The following is a 17,069-nucleotide window of genomic DNA, read 5'->3' on the forward strand; positions in this document are numbered from 1 at the left end:
AAGCTTCGTACTTGGTGTTAGCGGAAAGGCAACATGACGGATGGACTTGTCACTATATAGCAGAAAAGACTAAGGGCTTGACAGCTTCTCCTCACAAAAAAGAATCTGAACATCCAGACCCATTTCACGCGGGATAATTGGCCAATGCTCCCATATCAGCGCGGGTGAACTCCGCGAGACGCCATGCGAGAAGTAGTGCCGATCATCTTCCCAAGTGACCTTGGAGGTCTGCTCTGATTGTGCTCAGACCATACCACCGTTTCTGATACAGGAGCGATGTTTGACATAGTGGAGTAGATAAGTTTCACACTGACCAGAGCCAGGTGGTATCGGGCTGGACTCTCCCAAAGAGAACCAGAATGGGTCTGGATTTCTCCGTCGGCGCCGAAAATAAAGCGTACACATGGACAATGGGGCATCTTGTGCAAGCCAAGGCCGTGAGAAGTCCACACCATAATGTTAGAGCACGCGATTCGAGGTTTGTTGACGTTATTCCACGCGAGTCAGACGCCTTGGATGGCGATGCTAGCGCTGATAGAATCACGCCAACAGGCACAAATTGACGTTATTGACAGGGGATCCCGCACAAGCCGGCAGGAAACAACATCGTGTCTTGGCGAGGGTGATAGCGAGCCCTCGACGACGGCGAACGAATTGGAAGACATGTTGGTAGTCATTTCAAGGGGCAATAATATTGCTTGAGTGATAGGATTCATAATTCTGAACCGTTTGACGTCCGTCATGGAAATGGAGAAGGGTCTTGTAGTTAACCCATGAGAAGGTTGACTAAGTACCGAGCACCCATCACGGCCAATCATCGACTAGTACACTAGGTAATTGACATATCAACTCCATAAAACTCTTCCGCAAAGCACTATCTCTGGCGAATCGATCGTCATCTCAGATTCCATCTGGCTTACTCTGAGAAATCGTCACGCGTTGTCCCGTCCCGAGGTTGCGTGGAGGCGGGAACCGATATACCTGCCCACAGCGTTTTAGCAGATGTCCTCGCGCAAGCCGGCAGCAATATCACGCCATGCATGGCTTGCGAATTCCCACCATTAGGAACGACGCTCATGTTATTTGCTCTCTGGTTCCATATACAAAGGATTTCAGACAAAGAATACGAAATACTAAGTACCTACTTATCGTTACGTCGACGAAGATAAGGTTGGACATCGGATCTATCTGGGGGATTACAGAGTGTTCGACGACGCCGTCTACTAGGTAAGTACTGATCGTCATAAGTGTATATCTTTAGGTATATTTTGTGCTTGACCTGAGAAGTCAATTTGGTGTCTTGTCCATGGGCAGTGTGCACTGCGTACGTCCTTCGATGAAGCAGGAGTTCGGAGTAGAATAACCTCGATACTACAGCTGGTCGCTGCTCTGATTTAGAGGGCATATTTACACATATCCAAGCTGAGAAGCCTTACAGAGTGTTATCTGACTGGATATATACAGGACTCCCTTGTACCCGGGACATGCACGTACAACATGCTGAGCCGTTATCATACATACAGCAGAAGGGACTAGTCAGCCCATCGCTATGGTGTATCTCGATGAGACGTTCGGACTCTTCCCGCTCTTTGACCCAATGTTGGGCCCCATCACGTCATAAACCAGGTCCATCACGACTCCCCAATCCGCGAACAGTATGGCATTTTATCAGAGTATGCTGTCATCCAGGAAAACTGCCCCACTGCGGCCTGGAGCGACAGGAATTGCTATGGAAAGCAGTACCACGTTGTCTACCCCGCAGATTGCGAATTCGGAGGGGTCCGATGACAGTCGGATTCTAAATAAATAAATACCTCCTGCGGGGCCTCTGTGCGATCAAAGACGCCAGGAAAGAAAAAATAACCACAGACCTCTCGAAGAGGAAAGATCAAAAGAAGACAATCAACAGCCAGCATAACAAGTAGAACATCATGGCCCCGTCACTGGTCGAGACCGTTGTTCCCCTCAGGGCAACAACCGAAAAGGCACCCAAGCTCGAGACTGGATTCAACAAAGAGGGTTTCGTTGGTCTTGAGGAAGCTTACATCCACGAGAACGAGATCAAGGGTACCGCGAAGGAGCCGCCAGCATCGTTTCCTCACTACCTCCCTGTCTGGGACAACGAGACTGCGAGGTGAGTGAGAAAGCTCTACAGGATCCGTGTGATATAAGAAAAGGTTAGAACGAAAGATCATGACTGACGATCCTCTTCTAAAGATATCCCCCACTACAACCCTTCGAGCACTATGACCACGGCAAAGACGCGGACCCAACCTTCCCCGATCTCCTTCCCAAGGACAAGGCACACGTGGAGGAACTCACTCCCTCAATTGGATCTGAGGTCCGCGGCGTCCAATTGAGCCAATTGACCAACGCAGGCAAGGACCAGCTGGCCCTGTTCGTTGCCCAGAGGAAAGTTGTTGGTATGTTCCACATAACCGGAGTTTCATTGCATCCAATTCATAATCCTCCTCTTCTGTTCCATTCTCACAATTCTATACGCATACAGTCTTCCGCGACCAGGACTTCGCCCACCTCCCCATCGAAAAGGCCCTCGAGTTCGGCGGCTACTTCGGCCGACACCACATCCACCAGACCTCCGGCGCCCCCAGGGGCTTCCCCGAGATTCACCTCGTCCACCGCGGCGCGGACGACAGGAGCGGTTCCCAGTTCCTGGAAACCCACACCAACTCCATCACCTGGCACTCGGACGTGACGTTCGAGAAGCAGCCCCCGGGCACCACGTTCCTCTACCTCCTCGATGGCCCCACGAGCGGCGGTGACACGCTGTTCGCCAACATGGCACTGGCATACCAGCGTCTGTCGCCTGAGTTCCGCAAGAGACTGCACGGGTTGAAGGCCGTGCACTCCGGTATCGAGCAGGCCAACAGCAGTCTGGCTCGCGGTGGAATCGTCCGCAGAGATCCCATTACCTCGGAGCACCCGATTGTGCGGACGCACCCTGTTACCGGCGAGAAAGCTCTCTATGTGAACCCACAGTGCAAGTTACACATCTTGTGTGTTTCAAGAAGAAGAATGTTTCTAACAGAGAGCAGTCACCCGCTACATCGTCGGATTCAAGAAGGAGGAGTCTGACTTTTTGCTCAAGTTCCTCTTCGACCACATCGCTCTGTCCCAGGACCTGCAGACGCGTGTGAAGTGGACCCCAGGAACGGTTGTCGTTTGGGATGTACGTTCATGGCACTTCAGACAAAAGACCTACTTCGATAGATGCTGACTTCTTCTTAGAACCGTGTGACTGCTCACTCAGCCCTCTACGACTGGGAGGACGGACAGCGGAGACACCTTGCCCGTATCACCCCACAGGCAGAGGCTCCTTATGAGACTCCATTCACTGAATAAGTGAAGAAACATGCAAGTCTCTACAAAGGGGATACAAATGTATCCCTGTATGATAGCTCGATAGTCACGTTCCCTATTGTCCAGATGAGTAGATACTTAAGAAGTGCGAGAATTAGCGTTAATGTGAGAAGTCTTGTCCTTTATTCGTTCTGGTGTATGGGTATAGCAAATACAATCTAGTGACACATTTAAAAAAAGACTTTTAGTAAGACATTTCAGGGTTCAACCCCAAGGCACCGAAAACACCCGACCAAGCCCTGGTACCGGTACCGACGGCAGGCTCTGCCTTCCGCAGTTTTGGAATATCAATCACAGTTAACTATATAGACAAATTGAATAAGCAATGGCGAGGTCTCCACATTTTCACTGCGCTCACTTACATATGCAGTCGATAATTTGATGCCTACTCTTGCCATAACAACGCTTTGAAGCAATTGCGTCACCCCACCACTATGCGTAAAGAGCCAATCGGCTTTGACCCCAGCATGACCTCGTCAATCTGATATATAGCACTACGAAATATAGCGCAGTGAGGACAGAAGCATTCCTTTTACGGAAGAGAAGAAGCGTGAGAGACATTCTGTGAAACCTTTCCGCTAGGAAGCAGCTGACCCTCCCTATACACTTCCCTCTGCCGACGGACTGGGATCTCCCTGTTGACCGAGAGTGATTCGACCATGGGCGAAGAATTATCCATGCTATCAACACGGACAGTGCCAGTCATGGAACCATCAGAACTCTCTTCCTGTTTCTCTTCCTCGAGGACCTTCTGTTCAGTGGCACTGGTTTGTCCGGCCATGCTTAGCTGACTGAGTGTCTGGACGCTTTCATAGACGCTCGAGTCGTCAGCTGCGGGAGCACATTCAGAGGAGGCTGGAGAGTTGCGCAGAGTTGGAGTCGAGTCGGCGGAACTAGAGCTATGGAAGCTCGTACGAGTCGGAGTATCAAGATCAGTTGTGCTGTCTGATCCGGTCTGGGTTTCCCTGGAATCATCTGACGGATCGTCTGCCAAGTGAGGGACACAAATGGCCGGCAGAGATTGGGAAGTCGAGGTAGAAGCGGAATCCTGAGAGATCTCAGAATGCCTGAAAAGCGCAATGTTCGTTGAGGTCAAGCTCAGGACATCCTCGATGTGATAAGCTCGAGATTCATCTTCAGAGGCGTTGCTGTCGATGTCAATATCGTGGCCACCAACACTGGCAGGAAGACTCTCTGATGACAATGACAGAGATGAAGAGTTCCCATGCCTCATCATCGAGATGTCCTCAAGATGTTCCCAAGTAACTACTTCTCCGTTACCGATGAACACTCTGCCCATCTGTGGAGTCTGAGTCATGGAAGCCATCATTGAGAACAAGCGAAAACGTTGACTTGACTACACCGTGTTAGCGATTCTTATTGACGTTCCGATCCATGAATGAACAATATGTGCAAGAACAAGAAGAAACATTGAGAGCGCTCTTGAACATACAGCAGGGATCAGAAACTGTCCTCTCTTAGACAGTGTTACACCAGTCCGATTCTAAACACAGGCCGAAACACTTGGCTTGAACAAGGAAGCTAACTGTCTGAGAACATAACACACTGTGAAGTCAACAGAATCGCAAATCAGGAGAGTGAATTGGTTATGGCCAGTGCTTAGATGCAATATCGAAGATGTGGACGGCGATGAAGGAAGAAGACGAAGGAAGATCTGTTGGGGATGGCCATCAGCCATGATGTCCGACCAGAGAAGGTGCATTGCTTCCCACCTGCTCAACAATCGGAAGATCATATCGGAAAATCGGATTAATGTCCTCCATGGCCGACCCTGGGTCACGAGGTATGACTTCTCAGAACCTGGTGGTGAATGAAGATGGTTTCTTTGATTCTTTATTAGTGAGTCTCTGGCAGTCGTTATATCTATATCGCATGTCTACAGAGAGTCATTGCGTGCTCAGCGCTTCAAAAACGTGACCTCCCACTCCCGAAATCTTCTCGCAGAAGCCGGCAAAATTTCGTTGTTCCGTCTCAAGGCAAGATCAACTTCTGCGAAGATGTTGGCAGGCAGGTACAGCTCCTCCAGGGTTATAGACTGTCCCTTCCCCTGCTCAGGATCAAGGAGGCTTTCGATATTGGAAACCGGTTGCATGAAGATCTTCATGGCGCGTTGTGCGGTGATACTGCGATCCGCACTTGAACTTGAGTACCGGAGATCAGGGTTGAAGACCCAGAGCTGGAAGGAAATTAGTAAGTCATACAATATCAATTCCTTAAACCGTTGTGAAAAAGCAAAGCGGGGCAGATCAAGCATGATATCACAGAGGTTGACATACCAAGAGTCCATCCTTTTCTCCACAGTGAAGAACGAACCTCCTTACACCTTCCCTCTCGATCATCTCAAGCAATTGAGCGCCTACTATTGTCTCTGTTGGTTGGGTCTCCCATGTAGACTCTTCATTTGCTTCTCCTTCCTCGTGCGTGTACGCATTTGCAAACTGTCTAACAGATAGGGCTGCCTTGAAGAGTCTCCACCCACGTGCCGTAATATCCTCCGTGCCTACGAGAGCGTTACACCCTTCACATTCTAGACTTACACCTCTGGCAGTTGACGAGGGTGCAGCCGGAGGTTTCTGTTGGGACTGTTATCAAGACGTCAGCGAGTTGTCGACATTGGGAGAGAGTGAGACTGTAGTGAAGAGAGACTGAAGCTGAAGGAAAATAAAAGAGACCACGATGATTATTGCTTTTATTGAAGCGCACCGTGAACTGAGATATCTACACTCTTTTCATTCGTTCAAAGATCCCACTGCGAACACATTTCGTTGTTATGTACCTCGTTTTAATCCCGTGGAACCCACCCCTCTGGGAATCCGGAGGAACGCATCCATCGGTGAATGAACGAGGCAGTTAACTCTCATCCCTGGAGAACAAAACAGGACCACGAAGCCAGAACAAGGGCCATGGCCAGGACACTAGAGCGGGAAATCCATCTCCGTAGAGAGGATATCTTCGATCTATGTCGCTGTTGACCACAGTCCTTGTACTGGCTCGTGGCGGACTGCGTTGAACCCCCAGGGATAGAAGCGACTCTTTTTATCTTGATATTGGGCAATTGTATCAAAGGCCTGATCATGGAGGGGGGAAAAGGCCTCCTTCTTTTTGCCCGAAGTACGCCAAAAAGGTGCACCGCGTAGAATTGGATATGAACGAATTCATTATGGTAAGTACTAGATAACAGGTGTGTCAAGGTAGCAGTGCGTCGTATTGAAATGAGGGATCTGGGAAGTAAGGACATCACCGGGTGTCGCATTGGGAAACGGAGACATAAAGGCATCATATCTCTTCTTACCTTCCTCAATCCCTTGCAATCGACTTCCGTGACAAGGAATGATGGAACATCCACGAGCACCGTCCCAGGTGTCGCAACCACTTGATTCGCTGCACCGTACCCCTTAACCTCGGAGTTCTTATCTAGATGGTCCTGCTCGGGATTGTGCGGCTTATGGCAATGCCAGAAATCCATCATCTCGGCCCAGTTCCCACTAGGAAGATCTTTCCAGACCCATCCTCTCGAGGGAGGCGGGGCAGAACCTTCAGCAGTCGTATCCGAGCTCGGGCGCGGAGGCCCCGACGGATCCAGGATGACATGACCACACGCTCGACATCGCACGCCAGTAGAAGCAGTCATATCGGTCGCAGTCCACGGGATAAAGTCATCCACAAAGTCCTCCTTTGCCACACGAGGTTGTTCCTCATCCTTGTCCACTTGCATTCGGAACGAGTACTCCCTCCCCACGTCTCCGTCTCCACCACTGCGGCCCTCAGTACTCGCACGGTGTCCTGTAAATTTGAGACTGGCTCGCGACGCCTCACTGACCCGGGCTGGGAGCTTTATTGTTTCGGACATCTCATGGTCTGGGCCGGTGAGGGATACTGTGACCGCTCGACGGGACTCGGAAAGGGAGATCTGTGGATGGAACGCATTTCCATTCAGATCTGAATCCGGGTATGCGGGGAGCGACACATATAGTGTGAGTTGACGAATGTTTGGCAGGAGCTCAGCGTGCAGGTGAATTGACGCGTCCGCGTCGCGGTCCGCTGCTGACTCCGAGGTCGACATCTTGGAGTGGCGAAGATGTAGTTATGTCGCGAAAAGAAATGATGAGATAAAAAGCCTGCTTTGGTTAGTTCTCCCTTATATGGGGAAGGTTCTGTAATTATATCTGCAACATTCTGGGAATTGTAGCGTTCATGCGTCAAAGGGGCGTTATTGCTTGTGTTGAGCTGCGGCGCGAGATGTCTAATAAGAATCTATTCCCAAATAAATCCCCGCGGAAGTGGTGGCAAACAGTGCAAACGTTGCCCTGGTCAATCATAATCACGAGAAAGGGAACCCTATGATTACGTAAGATGTGTACAACAGGCCTGGACTCAACATCGAGTCATTTATATGGCTTTTGCAGTTTCCTTGAAGGATTTCTTTCTAGTTAATATAAGATATGCAAAGTTGTAAATAGGCTCTAATTGTGGGATTGCAGGTTCTATAGCCATTGGTAGTTCGCACAGTACTCGGCCCAAGCGTCTGCGGACTATTCCACTTCTATTAAGACACTACTGTAGTATTATCCCACTGATAAGGTGAAATCCGCATAACAGCTACCTTGATCCAGCTAAAGCATATTCTATAACGCTTAGATAGCCGCTATAGATTTTCTATCTGTGCCCAATTCCAGAAAAGTGTGATACAGGAAGGAAATGCATCACAACCATTCATGATAATCTACCTAGGTACCTGTTAGGTAGGTAACCCCCCTCGCACAATCTTCCTACTAATCTCAGTCCCTGTATTTTAGTACGAAACCTCTACCTCAATAGTATCTTCCTATGAGAGTTGCCGTAAGATCCACCGCAAACTTGCCATTCTCCTGGACAAGATCCTGGAATCGTTTGTTCGACCATAGTTGGTTCACGTAGGTGCGTGCAACCTGTACGACAGAGTCTCTCATTCTCTTATCATCATCGTTTGTTGTCCTGTACACTTTTAGGATGCAGTCGACGAACGTTTCGCTGATCCAGAGCTTCTGGATCTTCGTCTGGAATCTTTGGAAGGCGTATTCCTTCAGCGCAGTCATGAGAAAGTAATCTGCCAGAGCGTAAACACGCGCGTCTTTCATTAGTTCCTCATCGTCTGAGCGGCAACTGTACATTAAAATAGTTTAGGGAGGTAATCTATGAATTTATGGCATAAGTACTTACCTTCCGCATTGAAGGCATCGACGGGTTCTTCTGAGTACTATCCGGTGTACATGTATTCAAAGACCCTCCACTACGCATGTGCGCTTCCATTGTTGAAGTTGAATACTTTTGAGATTCCTTCCTTAAAGCGGCTCTTGAAAGCCTCCTCAAAGTGTTCGCTGTGGACTGAGAGAACTAAGCTGTGTGCCGGCAGCTCGAACTCGTAAATGTGGATCTTTACGTCCGCAAGGTAGGGATTGTTGAAGAATTTGTTCTGTAATGTCAGTGATCAATCTCTCTTGGAAATCGATATATAGTACTTACTTGGCAACACCGTTTACAAGGTGCTCTTTAGACTCCGCCATTATGGTAGATGAGCCGTACTGTAAATGTTCAGAATGAAACACCTGTGCCCTTATACTCAGTATATGCTCACAAAACGAACCTGCAAGATTGAATATGGTGGAGGTTGGTCTAGCTCTGTGTTGTCGTGTGAAGAGCTTGCGAGAGATTTGGATTTTTTCAAATACCTCTTTCTCCTGGGCACCATGGCAGAAGTGGATGGTCCTTTGCGTATTGCTGCGAGCAGGATACTTGTCTATTTAAACCGGGCGCCCAGCAACAAGCCGTAACACGATCATGTGATCCTTACCTACGTACAGCTCTCCATCGCGTCGCCCAAAAGATTATTACTTTCTGATTGGTCTCCGCTCCTTTATGTGGCGGCTACTGAAATTGTCCTCTGTGATGGTGTCTGATTTCAGACACACTGGATTGGCTAAGAAGGAACCGGACCCTCTGCTACTATTGATAGTGCTTCAGACTTTAAAACTTTATTATCTTTTAGGCGAGGATGAAAACCGAGCTCTGGTTATTGCTTGGTTACGCTCCTCGGTTCTCCAGAGACATCTATGATGCCTATGCAGTTGGCCGGCGCTAAATGCAAATACCCCCGGAAGAATCTTTACGCTAGCATGAACTCAACGATGTGTACGTGGACCTAAATTAATGGCTAGGTCTTCCTTGCGCTGCATAGGTATTCTGCCTTGCTCCGGACTGAGACTATCTATCTATCGTATCTTGTAATCAAGGAAAGATAAGAGTACGCAATGGGCAGCTGCTTCGAACGGTAGGTGATTATGCAGTTTATCGTATAGACAACAACATAGGGCACATTGTTCGAACTCAAGAAATGATATTGACACAAAAATTTCACCTTTAGTCTTTGGAGCGGACTTGCAGGTATTGTGTATATTACATTTTGAAGAACTATGTTTCAAATAACACATTGTCAATTTTCTTCCTCCAGGTCCCCTAAAAAAAGAGCCATCGTGTATCTGATTATCGCACATCTCTTCATCGTTTTAGGAGGTATCTAGTCCACCCTTCCAACCTACCTAGTTCAGCCTGCTACCCCGCATTGCGCTGCTGCTGCCGGCCACTGTACACCATGCCGCAGCCCAAGATAAGGCCAGAGGGTCGCAAGGGCTCCTACAAGGCCTGCATACTGTGCAATCTGTCCGCAATTCGCTGTGACTTGCAGTTACCCAGTATCTCGTGTGTGAGACCAGACTGCGCCTCCTTGTACATCTACTCAGAAAAGACACCACGCGCCAGCGTCGTCGCAACCGGGCTCGATGGGAATCTCGAAACTCTTTCATCAGAGGCATGCATCACAATATTGAAATCGTAATACCTTTTTCTCAACCATCACTTCGTAATGTTCGAATACAATATTAGATGATAGTACATAGAGGTATTGAGAGGGAAACTAAGATTGTCCCAACGCCGGATCCCAAATCGACAAGGCTATGTATGTCGAGAAATAAAAGAAAACACCACATTCCATCCCAAGAGCAGAGATACTTACTTTTCACCATACTGAAAGATGCCGCAATAGAACGGATCGACTCTTCACAAAAACCCACCCCAACCATCAAACTCATGCGCGAACTTGACTGCTGCTTTCTGGTAGAAGTCCTCCGGATCGCCCCACGTCCGCGCCAGCTCCCTCAGCGCCCGAATGGCCTTGACGTAGTGCGTATCCGTCGAGTGTTCTCCCTTGACAGCCTTTTCGGCCGCCCACTTCCAATCTCTCCCTTTCAACAAATAGCCACTGATCCGCTCCGTCTTGATCTCCGGGCGGAGCTGTGCGATGTAGATCGCGACCGTGATCAGCCACCACTGCCGGACGAGCGGGATGTGGAACTCCGAGGGGATCAAAGGGAGTAAGATCCGAACAGCATGGCTGGTGGTCAGGATGTGGACGAAGAAGAAGTCGTACTTCTCCGTGTCCGCGCGTGTTGCGACAAGGATTGCAGCAGCTGCCTCCTGACTCTCGCGGAACTGCTTGACGGGGTCTGTGATCGTCCATGCGTTCCAGTGGTTGAGGAGAGCTGCCTCTCGGTCCCGGAAGACGACTTCCAGGTTATTAGCTCCGGGAGAGCCGAATAAGCCATTGAAGCGTTTATCTGTCCGCACCCGGTCCAGGATTTCTAGCGGAGAGGTGGTGTGGTACGACGCTTCTGCTTGGGAGTAGGATGGGTCATCCAGGTACTTGTGGATGTCGCTGTAGCAGGTTGTGGCCAGTCCTAGCGCTTCCATGGCTACCTCACGGCTACCCATTTCGAGGGCATAGCCCAGGTGGATGAGAGGGTGTCCGACTGTCAAGTTGTCAGAAATTCATGTATATTGAGTAGACCTGGGCAGGGGGGACATACGGTCCGAAACGATCCCGTTGATCAAAGGTTCATTCCCCTTGAACAGGAACTTGTGGACGACCTTTTTCCAGTCGTAGCAATAGCGAACAAGTTCATCTTCGAAGAAATCAACAAACGCCCGCTGGTATCTATGCATCATTGTTAGCAAACCAGGAGCTTGCTCCTTGTGGTGGGATGGTACTTGCTCTCTCTTGCCCAAGAAATCCCGCCAGTCATACGAGCTGATCTCACCAGGAGAATCTGTCCACCTGCCCAGATCTTTAGCTTCGGCCTCGTATATCCGATTCAAATCGTCCACATCCGCCCCAAGCAGGAACGAAGAGCTCAGTATCTGGAAACGCGGTGTCAGGTCACATTCTCTTGTCGAAAATGTGGGGGAAAAAAGCTACATACATGCGGCGCATGGTTATGGAACCGCCGTTCGTTGTACAAGATAGAGTGATTGGCATGGTTCAATTTCAGCAAATGCTTAAGAGCTCGCGCGGGCTTCTCCGGGGCCGTGTCGATCTCGTAGGCCTTGACAGGCGGGACGTCGATCGCCTGGCCGCGGCGGCCGAAGAGGTATCTGGAGATAGAGAAAGGGAAGGACAGCATGGTGAAGCTGTTGGGGACGAATTAAAGATGGGTTCAAAGTAGCAACTTGAAATAATAAGACACGAGAGAAAGAAAAGGAGCAGCGATGCTTATGATAACGTGGACGATCCCATTACACAGAGTCTAGGCTTCGTTGCACACAGTCGCCTCCGTGATCGAGGATCCCCGCGTGTCTCCAGAGAGGTTGGAGCGCATGTTGGGGAAAGCCGCGTGCCGGTGACGCAACTGCGCACGGGCCCATATCGATCTTCCCGGTGGGGATATCTGCTATCAAAAAACCATCGCTACCATCAGTCTAGCTTTTTACTATGTGCATCAGAACCGTACAATGTTGACTGCGATATTTTTAAAATGTACCTAATTGTGGTGTCAATTACTATATTAGAATTATCTCTACCGTAAGAATTACCATGGAAGAGAACGCCGTGAGGCAAACAATAAGAGGCCCTAGAGACTTTCAATGGCAATATTTGGCTATCATTTGTCACTATTATTATCGCATGGAAGAGTAATTGTAACTGAATCTAGCTAAAACTCGGGGTGTTTTCTAACTACACTTTGACTAACCTTGAACCTACCTCACTGACAGTTGCACGATCGATCCGCAAGATGACCCCATCCAGTTTCAAAGTAGGTATCCTCGGTATTGGGGTTTATTATTAGCAGAAAATGAAAGCTTTATTATCTGCTTCATGTTCCCTTACTTCTTCCAGCTCGGTCCTGTGCCTGACGTATCCACTCCTCCAACCACTCGAAACTGACATCAATCTGCGCCCGTTGCGGCTTGATCGCGTAGAGCATCGAGTATGCTTCCGGGTCATCGACACCCCCACGTCGATGAGTCATCCCTGGAGGACCATGAAATTGGAATAATTCTTTGTCTTGGAACATATGAAGTCTCTGCGCGTCCTGCGGATGGATCATGTGCGTGTCGGGTTCTGGTTGAAATGGGAGAAGCGCGGATAGATCATCACTGCCACCGCATTCGACGCCGTCACTGATAGTTGCAGATCCGGTCACAGTCATCTGTGGAGAACTAAAGAGGGTCAAAAATTTCCCGACCTGGAAATCTGAAAGACAGAAAATGCTATGATATTGGCGTCCGAAAAACCTTGGACTGTGAATGTAGGCTGCCCTCTACTGCACGATACGTTATGTTAGAGTTAGATAATCAGACACCTGTTAGATCTGAGATGTGGATTTGGTGGATTTTTTTTCCAGAAATGTTAGTTGGCTGCTTACCTCCTTCTCCAACTCCCCGCGATCGAAAAGGAGAACCCCACTAAATATCACCGACTCGGCCCAAAATCCCACAGTATCAGCATGGCCATCAGGGTAGACTTCAACGCAATTCTCTACTGGCGGGCAATTAAACTGGGTGTAATCGTCCACATCAATATTCATGTTCTGTCCGTCGATCCTTCTGTGCCAAAGACAGACATATAAAAGCAGAAGACAATTCTTGGTGACATGTAACATATAGACAAGAAATATTTATGTGCTAGAATAACATCGATCTTATATATCAGATGAGACTTAAGAATTTTAAATTTGGCCACTTGAGATCCCTAATTAGGAGTATGTTCATAGACAGAAAACAGAGGCTCTAGTAAGATGAAGCTGTAAAAGCATCTAGGAGGAATACTCTCAGCCTATAAATCAATACATAGAGACAATCTAGGAAAATCAAATGTCAGTATACAACAGCTAAACTACCAAAACTGAAATCTTTCAGGAGGGTTGGCCCTCCTATCTCGATATGAAAGGACTAGGCAAATGTTTTCGAACGTTTCCGCCGCTTAATCGTGGCAGCTTCCTGCTTGTGCGGAGTTTCCAGTCGATACGATTTTGCCTCATGGTTGGGATTGGTGCCGGGTTGACTGGGCGGCCACAGCAAGTGATAGGGCCGAGACTCCAGAGGAAATCGAAGAGGCGTCGAGCAGAGAGATGGCGGACCAGATTGTCCGCCTCTTACTCGCAAAGTCGGCCCAGGTAAATTATTACTACATGGTCGTGGACCCCGACGCCTGTGGCATATTCAGTTAAATATGAAAAAGGATTTTGAAGACGCTCGTCTCATGGGAGGGCCGACTTATTTTCTGGGACGATACCAGACACCGCTGACGCGGGCTGCAGAGAGCGGATGTGAAGCCATCGTCCAGCAATTACTGAATTATGGAGCCGATATCAACGTGAAGAATGACATCGGATGGGGCAGCACTGCACTGGGCCGCCCAGGAAGGCCACACACAGACAATAGAACTACTCCTCAATCAGGGGGCCGATGCTAACGCCGAGGATGAGAATGGTTTGACACCTCTGCGAGCCGCATACGGCAACTTGCAGACTGAAGCGTTCCAGCTGCTTGCACCAGTCACGGTGGAGGGTCGTCCCGAGCGGCCGTCCGATGAATTGATCTTGTCTTCAGATATCCATAGCATAAAGTTCATGGGGGATGCGGGACCTACCGAGATCAGCTCTTCTAAACCGCTATTACCGGCCACATAACAGGGCCAGGAGAAGATGAGTCGGGCCTTGCTCCGGGAAGGGGTTGAGCCGGACTCTAAAGACAGCAGCGGGCGCACCTCCTTGTCGTGGGCTGCACAGCGGGGTCATGAGGCAATGATGAAGCTCCTGCTTCAGCATGGAGCGAAAGTAGAGACCCAAGATGAGAATGGCCGTACACCATTATCGTGGGCAGCCCAAGGAGGGTATAAAGCGGCAGCAAAAATCTTGCTCAACAAACGAGCTTCTGTGAAATCTACAGATCACTACCAAAGAACGCCTCTCTTCAGAATAAGGGAGTGGTGAAGCTGCTACTGAAAAGAGGAGCTAATCCAAATGATATACAAGAGCGGGCAAACATCGTTATCATGGGTAGCTGCGGTAGGTGATGTTGGGATGATTAAAATATTGTTAGAGAATAAGGCAATTCTCGACTACAAGGATGATAGTGGTTGCACACCCCTTTCCTGGGCTGCAGCAAAAGGACAAAAGGAAGCAGTCAAAATATTACTCGAGAATGGGGCCGAAACCAACTCCACCGGTGAGAACGGTCAGACGCCGTTATTATGGGCTGCCAAAGAAGGACATAAGGCCATCATCAAAATGTTGTCTGCAAATGGGGCCGATATATACATCAGGGATAGTCACCAGCGCACGCCACTATTGTGGGCAGCAGGCAGGGGCCATACCACAGTGGTGAAATACCTCTTGGAAAAGGGAGCTGACCCACTGTCTCCAGATCAAGATGGTATCACTTCGCTGTCCTGGGAGGCATGAGAAGATAGTGAAGATCTTACTCAAGAACCGAGCTGATCCGAACTTCCAGGATAGCAATGGTCGTATGCCGCTATCATGGGCTGCACAGAAGGGAAGAGAAAGAATCGTTCAAATGGTGCCAAAGAAAGAACTGAGGGTGAGGTTGAACGATGGCCGCAGTCCCATGCTACCGACACAGGTGGCAGTGGAGGGAGTTGAGGAGATAATGCATGGAATGATGCGCGTATCTGCGGTCGCCCCGATTTTTCAAATTCTCTCATGGTCGACAGGCCGGGGGAGTGAGAAGGTGGTCAAGATGCTCCTTGCGAAGGGAGCAAAGCCTGACCTTCCAGATAACAGCGGTCGCACACCGTTATCATTTGCTACTGAGGGAGGACACGAGATGGCCTTTGACATTCTACTCGAGAAGGAGGCAGACCCGAATTTACAGGATCATGCCGGCCGCACGCCGCTATCGTGGGCCACCAGCCAGACAACAGGCTGAATGGTGGAAAAGATCCTAGAGGTCTCAATTTAATCCATCTCGCATACTTAAATCTGGACTTGATTTTGTCCCCTTGCTTTCCTACCCATGACAAAGGTGTGAGGCCACTGTTGTCTGCGACATCTGGGTTGTCTTGATGCTGAAGCAAGATCTTCACAATCTCATCGTCTCCGCCCTCCGCAGCCCAAAAGAGTAATATACGACCACTAATATCTATCGACTATAGGTCTGCCCCGTTCCTGAGTAATGATTTCACCATCTCAACATGGCCCATCTCAACGGCCCATGATAGAGGGGTGCGACCGTGATCGTCTGCAAGGTGTAGGTCTGCCCCTTCCTGAGGCAGCATCTTCACGCCTTCGAGATTGCCCTCCCCAGCAGCCTAGGATAGTGGTGTGCGCCCAGCTTTGTCTTTGACGTTTAGAGTTGCCGCACGTAATTTGCTTCCCTTGATCCCCTCCTTGATGTCAGTGGTCTGGTCCTGCCCGGCGCCTACGTCGTGAATGAGACGGGTCTTGTTCTCTCACTGGGATGGAGCTTGGGAAACAATGAGGAAGTCGTGAAGTTACTTATTCTCCCTTGACAAGAGTCATCACACGCCGCTATCATGGCTGCGAGCCAAGGGTTTACGAGAGTCGTGAAGACACTTCTGGAGATGGGTGCTGATCTAGACTCGAGGGATAACACTGGTCGCACACCCTTGTCCTGGGCTTTAGAAAAAGGGAACCAGGATGTGGTGAAGATCCTCCTGGACACAGGGGTCGACCCGGAATCAAAAGATGATAACGGTCAAACCCTTCTAACGTGGTCAATGAAAGGGGGCAGTAAGGAGGCGACCACGATATTGATCCAAGCCCTCCTGGACCGAGGGGTGAACATCGAAACAGGCGAGTAGGAAGGCAACATCACTTTGGAAATCGGCTGTAGATGCAATCACTGCAGCACAAAAGTTGACAACGCTTCTTACTACCACTGCCGTGATTGCAAAGACAAGGATTACAATCTCTGTCAGAAATGCTTTGCTAACAACATTCAATTTCTGGCAAACATCAGTTACTCAAGCATTGTATCAACGAGCCAGGAAATGGGCGCATATCGTATAGGCTGGGACTTCCTCAAGGACACAGAGAGTTAAGATAGCTATTCAGCCATGTACTACAGTGTAGCTACGTAAAAGATACTATTTAGCAGAGAATTGATTGTCTTAGAATGAGCTATTCGCTACGCTTACTTTAGAATCACAAAATTTAAACATGGTGGGAGGGAGTATAATATTAATAATAGTTAGAATTGTTACGAGAAATATGCCATGTCCAGTCCATTGGGTATGAAAAAAGGAATAAGGAATAACCTGGACTCAAGTTCGATTTATCGGGGCACAACGTTGTGTTAACACCTTATTATTATTA

General features: G+C 49.0%; 10 protein-coding genes across 10 annotated transcripts; 5 read left to right on the top strand and 5 right to left on the bottom strand.

Annotated features, from left to right (window-relative positions):
* Positions 1-359: 359 nt before the first annotated feature.
* VTN00DRAFT_6984 (uncharacterized protein) lies at positions 360-702 on the top strand (the record flags this gene model as incomplete). Its single annotated transcript, XM_069433680.1, has 2 exons — positions 360-478; positions 576-702. The coding sequence occupies 2 exons, from the start codon at positions 360-362 to the stop codon at positions 700-702; spliced, it is 246 nt and encodes an 81-aa protein (XP_069287038.1).
* A 1,229-nt stretch (positions 703-1,931) lies between these two features.
* Positions 1,932-3,363, top strand: VTN00DRAFT_6985 (uncharacterized protein; the record flags this gene model as incomplete). Its single annotated transcript, XM_069433681.1, has 5 exons — positions 1,932-2,134; positions 2,218-2,423; positions 2,510-2,988; positions 3,050-3,190; positions 3,250-3,363. 5 exons carry the CDS (start codon positions 1,932-1,934, stop codon positions 3,361-3,363), a joined length of 1,143 nt encoding a protein of 380 aa, XP_069287039.1.
* Positions 3,364-3,913: 550 nt separating this feature from the next.
* On the bottom strand, positions 3,914-5,104 carry VTN00DRAFT_6986 (uncharacterized protein; the record flags this gene model as incomplete). Its single annotated transcript, XM_069433682.1, has 3 exons — positions 3,914-4,738; positions 4,835-4,849; positions 4,949-5,104. 3 exons carry the CDS (start codon positions 5,102-5,104, stop codon positions 3,914-3,916), a joined length of 996 nt encoding a protein of 331 aa, XP_069287040.1.
* Positions 5,105-5,299: 195 nt separating this feature from the next.
* On the bottom strand, positions 5,300-7,465 carry VTN00DRAFT_6987 (uncharacterized protein; the record flags this gene model as incomplete). The annotated part of the gene is made up of 3 exons (XM_069433683.1): positions 5,300-5,578; positions 5,679-5,984; positions 6,695-7,465. The coding sequence occupies 3 exons, from the start codon at positions 7,463-7,465 to the stop codon at positions 5,300-5,302; spliced, it is 1,356 nt and encodes a 451-aa protein (XP_069287041.1).
* A 748-nt stretch (positions 7,466-8,213) lies between these two features.
* Positions 8,214-9,130, bottom strand: VTN00DRAFT_6988 (uncharacterized protein; the record flags this gene model as incomplete). Its single annotated transcript, XM_069433684.1, has 3 exons — positions 8,214-8,544; positions 8,905-8,963; positions 9,026-9,130. The coding sequence occupies 3 exons, from the start codon at positions 9,128-9,130 to the stop codon at positions 8,214-8,216; spliced, it is 495 nt and encodes a 164-aa protein (XP_069287042.1).
* Positions 9,131-10,494: 1,364 nt separating this feature from the next.
* VTN00DRAFT_6989 (uncharacterized protein) lies at positions 10,495-11,894 on the bottom strand (the record flags this gene model as incomplete). The annotated part of the gene is made up of 4 exons (XM_069433685.1): positions 10,495-11,243; positions 11,301-11,428; positions 11,486-11,631; positions 11,694-11,894. The coding sequence occupies 4 exons, from the start codon at positions 11,892-11,894 to the stop codon at positions 10,495-10,497; spliced, it is 1,224 nt and encodes a 407-aa protein (XP_069287043.1).
* A 690-nt stretch (positions 11,895-12,584) lies between these two features.
* On the bottom strand, positions 12,585-13,298 carry VTN00DRAFT_6990 (uncharacterized protein; the record flags this gene model as incomplete). Its single annotated transcript, XM_069433687.1, has 2 exons — positions 12,585-13,031; positions 13,137-13,298. The coding sequence occupies 2 exons, from the start codon at positions 13,296-13,298 to the stop codon at positions 12,585-12,587; spliced, it is 609 nt and encodes a 202-aa protein (XP_069287044.1).
* A 543-nt stretch (positions 13,299-13,841) lies between these two features.
* VTN00DRAFT_6991 (uncharacterized protein) lies at positions 13,842-14,402 on the top strand (the record flags this gene model as incomplete). The annotated part of the gene is made up of 3 exons (XM_069433688.1): positions 13,842-13,886; positions 13,952-14,086; positions 14,172-14,402. The coding sequence occupies 3 exons, from the start codon at positions 13,842-13,844 to the stop codon at positions 14,400-14,402; spliced, it is 411 nt and encodes a 136-aa protein (XP_069287045.1).
* Positions 14,403-15,144: 742 nt separating this feature from the next.
* On the top strand, positions 15,145-15,660 carry VTN00DRAFT_6992 (uncharacterized protein; the record flags this gene model as incomplete). Its single annotated transcript, XM_069433689.1, has 1 exon — positions 15,145-15,660. The coding sequence occupies one exon, from the start codon at positions 15,145-15,147 to the stop codon at positions 15,658-15,660; it is 516 nt and encodes a 171-aa protein (XP_069287046.1).
* A 607-nt stretch (positions 15,661-16,267) lies between these two features.
* Positions 16,268-16,555, top strand: VTN00DRAFT_6993 (uncharacterized protein; the record flags this gene model as incomplete). Its single annotated transcript, XM_069433690.1, has 1 exon — positions 16,268-16,555. The coding sequence occupies one exon, from the start codon at positions 16,268-16,270 to the stop codon at positions 16,553-16,555; it is 288 nt and encodes a 95-aa protein (XP_069287047.1).
* Positions 16,556-17,069: the final 514 nt, after the last annotated feature.

The sequence above is a fragment of the Thermoascus crustaceus genome, assembly GCF_041956765.1.
Source record: "Thermoascus crustaceus strain CBS 181.67 unplaced genomic scaffold VTN00scaffold_4, whole genome shotgun sequence".
Taxonomy (NCBI): Eukaryota; Fungi; Ascomycota; class Eurotiomycetes; order Eurotiales; family Thermoascaceae; genus Thermoascus; species Thermoascus crustaceus.